General features: G+C 37.6%; 1 protein-coding gene across 3 annotated transcripts; it reads left to right on the top strand.

Moving 5' to 3' along the window:
* The first annotated feature begins 593 nt into the window (after positions 1–593).
* Positions 594–4934, top strand: LOC110673046 (rab GTPase-activating protein 22). Of its 3 annotated transcripts, XM_058154071.1 has the most exons (6): positions 594–1054; positions 2081–2216; positions 2298–2347; positions 2685–2738; positions 2901–4162; positions 4722–4934. In XM_058154071.1, the coding sequence occupies exons 1-5, from the start codon at positions 891–893 to the stop codon at positions 4147–4149; spliced, it is 1653 nt and encodes a 550-aa protein (XP_058010054.1). In that variant the 5' UTR covers positions 594–890; the 3' UTR covers positions 4150–4162; positions 4722–4934. The 3 variants fall into 3 exon arrangements, with proteins under 3 accessions (XP_058010054.1, XP_021691723.2, XP_021691724.2); XM_021836031.2 differs by lacking the exon at positions 4722–4934 and having other exon boundaries at positions 595–1054; positions 2901–4566; XM_021836032.2 differs by lacking the exon at positions 4722–4934 and having other exon boundaries at positions 596–1351; positions 2901–4566.

Genomic DNA, 4934 nt, shown 5'->3' with positions numbered 1-4934 from the left:
GGATTTTAGAGAATGGAGTTAGATTAGATTGTTTTGGTAGATCTCAAGTGAGCACTGTGAATAAGTCTTGTGGATATGAGCCTATAAAATTATTGTACATATAAGTTGTATTTCCTTGCAAGGAGAGTAGGAAAAATTCTGCTGAGTTGAATATTAATTTTGTTTTTATAATTTTAATATTATTATATATATAATGATGTAATTTTATTAATTTATTTAAATATAATTATTAATAAATTAAATTTATTTTTATAAAAATTAAAATTATAATAAAAACTTTTTATATGAGCAGCATCTTTTTGAGGGAATATTAGCAGTATCTTTATTTTATCAAATAAACGTATGTTTGATATTATTATTATTAGAAATAGAAAAAGTATATTTTTTTATAAATATATTAATTATAAAATATTAAAAAATAATTTAAAATTAAATTTAATAAATTTTATTTAAAATAATAAAATAATTTTTTTATATATAATATTACGGAAAAGCTTTTGCTCGATGTTACGTGTCTCGATCGGAGTAAAATAAAAAAAATAAAACACTAAAATAAATAAAAATAAAGGGCCCGCGGTTAATAGAAGAAAGAGAAGAAGACTGCCGAGTGTGCCAATACTAGCATAAGCGTTTCCCAAAAGCAAGGCCTTGCAATGCGCGTGCAAATCCTCAAACGCTGGTTTCGGTCTTCTCTCATCTTCTGCTTATTCTCAGTCTCCATAGACTCTACTCTCTGAACCCAAATCTGGGTTGCTGTTGAAGCTTCTACTCTTCATCCCTTGCTAACCTTAACCCTTTCCTCTTTCAAGACCCCCCACAAGGAGGAGGAGGAGGAGGAGGAGGAAAGTTCACTTCTTTCCGGCGATTTCTCCGATCCGGCAGCCCACTCAATGTCCATCACCGGAAACAACAACATTCCCCATGGAATCCCTCTCTCCAGCGGCGGTGGAGGATTCTGGTGGGCGGTAGCTGGTCCTAACTCCAGAATAGCTTTAGCCGTCACGGCTTTGGCCGGAATCGCCGTGTTCGCCGCCCTTTTTTACACTACTAGTAGGTAATCAATGAGGGGAAAAAATCATTCTCCTTTGCTTTGTAGGTAGCAAGTGAGAGAGATAAGAGAGAGTTAGATTTTGCAATTCTTGTTTGTTCTTTTGGTTTTGTGGGATTTTTAAGTAGTTGTCAGGAAAGTGAAGTAAATGAAAGCTTTAAGACGAAGTCATACTTCGTCGTCGTCATCAAATTCGTCTTCTCCATCATCTTCATCATCAGGGTCGTCTTCGTGGATTCACTTGCGTTCTGTTCTTTTAATTGTTAATTCTTCCTCACCAGCGTCTTGTTCCTCTTCTGATCGGTGAGTTCTCTCTCTCTCTCTCTCTCTCTCTCTCTCTCTCTCTCTCTACCTCCCAATTTCCGTGATTTTTCTTTCTGATTCATGTGGGTTCTTCGATTTTTGTTTTCCAGATCCGATCTGTCATGTTTTCAGTATCTATTTCAGTTCAATGCACTTGCTCCTTTCTTCCACTCAACTAAATTTTGCTACTTGATTTCGATGTTATAGGATGTGAAAAGTAGGGATTTTGTTGATTTGTAATGTTTCAGATAAAAGATGTGGCTTTTGGCCTTGTAAATCCTCTTGGGTTCTTTGACATGGGTTATTGTTCTTACTAAGTAACTTCATCTATAGCTTGCAGTGGCTTTAATCAGTTGAATTTCAAATTTCCTCCTATCTTAATTCCAACGAATTCTGTTTTGGGACATAGGATACGGGCATATCTGTTTTGGGAGGCCACACTTCATTGCATATCATGATACTGCTTGCAAATAATGTCGCAGTCTAATTTGTTTGATTTAGACAAGATTAATTAAGAAAATTTCTTTTTCTATGGACAGTGGGACTTGATGCCATGTTTAGGGAAAAAGGCCTATTTGTTGGTGCTTGTTCGTAAATGATCTGTTGTTATTGTTTTTTTTTCTTGTTTTTGTTCTTTTGCAAATCTACTTATGTTGGTTTACTAGTTGTTGTGTATTATAAGTGCTGGCTTCTTGGTTAAATGCTGATATTTTTGTTTTTTCATTTCAGGGGCCATCTTAAGTCACCATGGTCTCGCAGGAAAAGAAAACACGCCCTTACTCCTCGGCAATGGGGGAGATTGTTTACACCAGATGGGAAACTCCATGATGGTGGAGTTAAATTTTTGAAAAAAGTTCGGAGTGGAGTGAGTAATGATTTTAATTTCTGTATTTGTTTTGCTTTGCCATGATTATGGGAGTGTTTATCTCTTGTATTTCTCTTGTAGGGTGTAGATCCGAGTATTAGAGCAGAGGTCTGGCCGTTCCTCCTTGGAGTGTAAGCATGTTTTACCTTGTTTTATTCCTAGAAATTTTTATTGTTATGTTTTGGCATTTGGAAGGATTATCCTATCTATTGGTTTATTCTAATTAGCTCTGTTATTCTCAATGATATGTTTGATGGTTAGATTTCTACACTGTATAACATGGATTTGCACACACGCATTATCATGCCATCCATCTCAGCAGATTAGTTGCAATTCGTGTTTTGTGGAAGCTTGATGATGAATCTATTTTAAGTACTTAATACTTGATAAATGTTGGCTCATCCTTTCACATTTTTGCTTAGAGAACACCAATTTAATGATGATATTTTTTTCCCTTCCCTTTAACAGGTATGAGTTGAACAGTTCTAAAGAAGAAAGAGATACTATAAGAACCCAGAAAAGGTACCTGTGCCTAGCTCCCCAAAAAAATCTAACTTCTTCCTTTAAGCTATTATGAATCTTAGATAAGTAGATTGGTGTTTTCGGCTCTAGAAACAGTGTCTTGTTCCTCCGTCTTTTTTGTCTATATTCTCATCATTCATTTGTGAAAATCTGTGGGTACAGAAAGGAATATGAGAAACTCCGCAGACAGTGCCGATGGCTCCTCAAACACAGCAATGAGAGCTTTAAGTTGAATGGGAGTAGCGAACCAAGCGGCAATGTGGATAGCGGAAGTCTTGTTCAAGATATGGACTCTTCTAGTTATGAAGATGTGGTTAGTGCAAGGGAATCCCTTTCCAGTGAGGAAAGGAGTCTAGATGTTGAGTACTCTGATGATCCCTCTAGTACACTGTTGGAAGTTGATGATAATTCAAGACAGCAGATGACAAACACTGATGCCTCTGCACTGAACACTGAGTCATCTGACTCAGACTCCTCTGAAGACCCCGAAGCAGTTATTCAGGCTTCCTCTTCTTCAGGACAGGAAAATAATGGTCCTGATGAGCCTTCCAAAGAGTTTACTTCTCCCTCAAGGACTGAGCTCCACTCGAGTGCACCTGCTGCTGAAAATTTTGCTACTTGGCAGCGGATAATTCGTGTAGATGCAGTGCGTGCCAATTCAGAATGGATACCTTACTCTCCATCTCAGGCTTCAGTATCAGAGGATAGAGCACGCTGTTCTGCAGAGGCTGTTGGGTTAAAGGACTATGAACATCTGGAACCCGGCAGAATTTTCCATGCTGCCCGATTAGTTGCTATTCTTGAAGCCTATGCACTCTATGACCCTGAAATTGGCTATTGCCAGGGCATGAGTGATCTACTTTCTCCGATTATTACTTTTATTACAGAGGATCATGAAGCATTCTGGTGTTTTGTGGGTTTCATGAAGAAGGCTCGCCATAATTTTAGGCTCGATGAAGTGGGAATTCGAAGGCAATTGAATATTGTTTCCAAGATTATCAAATGCAAAGACTCCCACCTTTTCAGGCACTTGGAGAAGCTCCAGGCTGAGGATTGTTTTTTTGTTTATAGGATGGTGGTGGTGCTGTTCATGAGGGAGTTGACTTTTGAACAGACAATTTGTCTCTGGGAAGTGATGTGGGCAGATCAGGCAGCCATAAGGGCTGGCATTGGCAAGTCAGCATGGAGCAGGATAAGGCAGCGAGCGCCACCAACAGATGATTTATTGCTTTATGCTATTGCAGCTTCAGTATTGCAGAGGAGAAAATTAATCATAGAAAAGTATAACAGCATGGATGAAATTTTAAGGGAGTGCAATAGCATGGCTGGGCAACTCGATGTGTGGAAGCTGCTAGATGATGCACATGACTTGGTGGTCACCCTGCACGACAAGATAGAGACATCCATCTGATGGCTGCATTTCAGTTATGTCCGCTAACTCATGTTAATTCTTTTTCTTCTTTGGGATATTTGAAGTCTCCTTGTCACAACTTGGAAAAAGCACCACAGTGGCTATTCATTCTCAATTATGCTAGTTAGTTCTCAAATGGCATACTTGAGAAGATTTATTTAGGATTGTTTGCATCTAATTCTACCACTCTTTGGAACCAGAGTCTCCAAACAGGTAGGGCCTGTTATTAAGATATGGAAAATGTGATTCTCAATATTGGATTCTCTTTGTAACTGGTTGTTGGCAGAAGCAGGATTAGCTGCTTTAAGCTTCTTCTAACAGCTGAATAAGATTGTCTTGAATGATTTTAGTACTGAATTATGGTGTAGCAAATAGCAATGCTATAAATTCTTGAAGAGAGATTCCTTTCCAACTAAATTATGTCTATGCTGTGCTTTTCCTTGGATTTTCATAACTTGCAGATGTAAAATGTAAAAAATAATAAACAAAAGAACTACCAATTTAATAAAATAAATGAATTATCCATTCAGAGTTGAAAGACTCCTTCCTAAATTTTACACTTTTGCTTGTAGGATTGGCACAGAAAAACATGTTGGATTCTGGATTCCTGATCTCAGCAATTGAAACCAACAATTTCGACTCAGAGTTGGACCCTCTCATCATCATTTTTTCCTAGGAGCTTTTTTTTAACGAAGCACTTGTCCAAATTGCACATCTAATTCAATTCATTTGGACTGTAATTGACCTTGTTTTTTAAATAAAAAACTGGGCATCCTTGCATCTGA

Source organism: Hevea brasiliensis, chromosome 9, assembly GCF_030052815.1.
Source record: "Hevea brasiliensis isolate MT/VB/25A 57/8 chromosome 9, ASM3005281v1, whole genome shotgun sequence".
In the NCBI taxonomy this organism is placed as follows: domain Eukaryota; kingdom Viridiplantae; phylum Streptophyta; class Magnoliopsida; order Malpighiales; family Euphorbiaceae; genus Hevea; species Hevea brasiliensis.
Note: the sequence above shows the minus strand (reverse complement) of the source record. Positions and strands in the feature narration are given on the sequence as shown.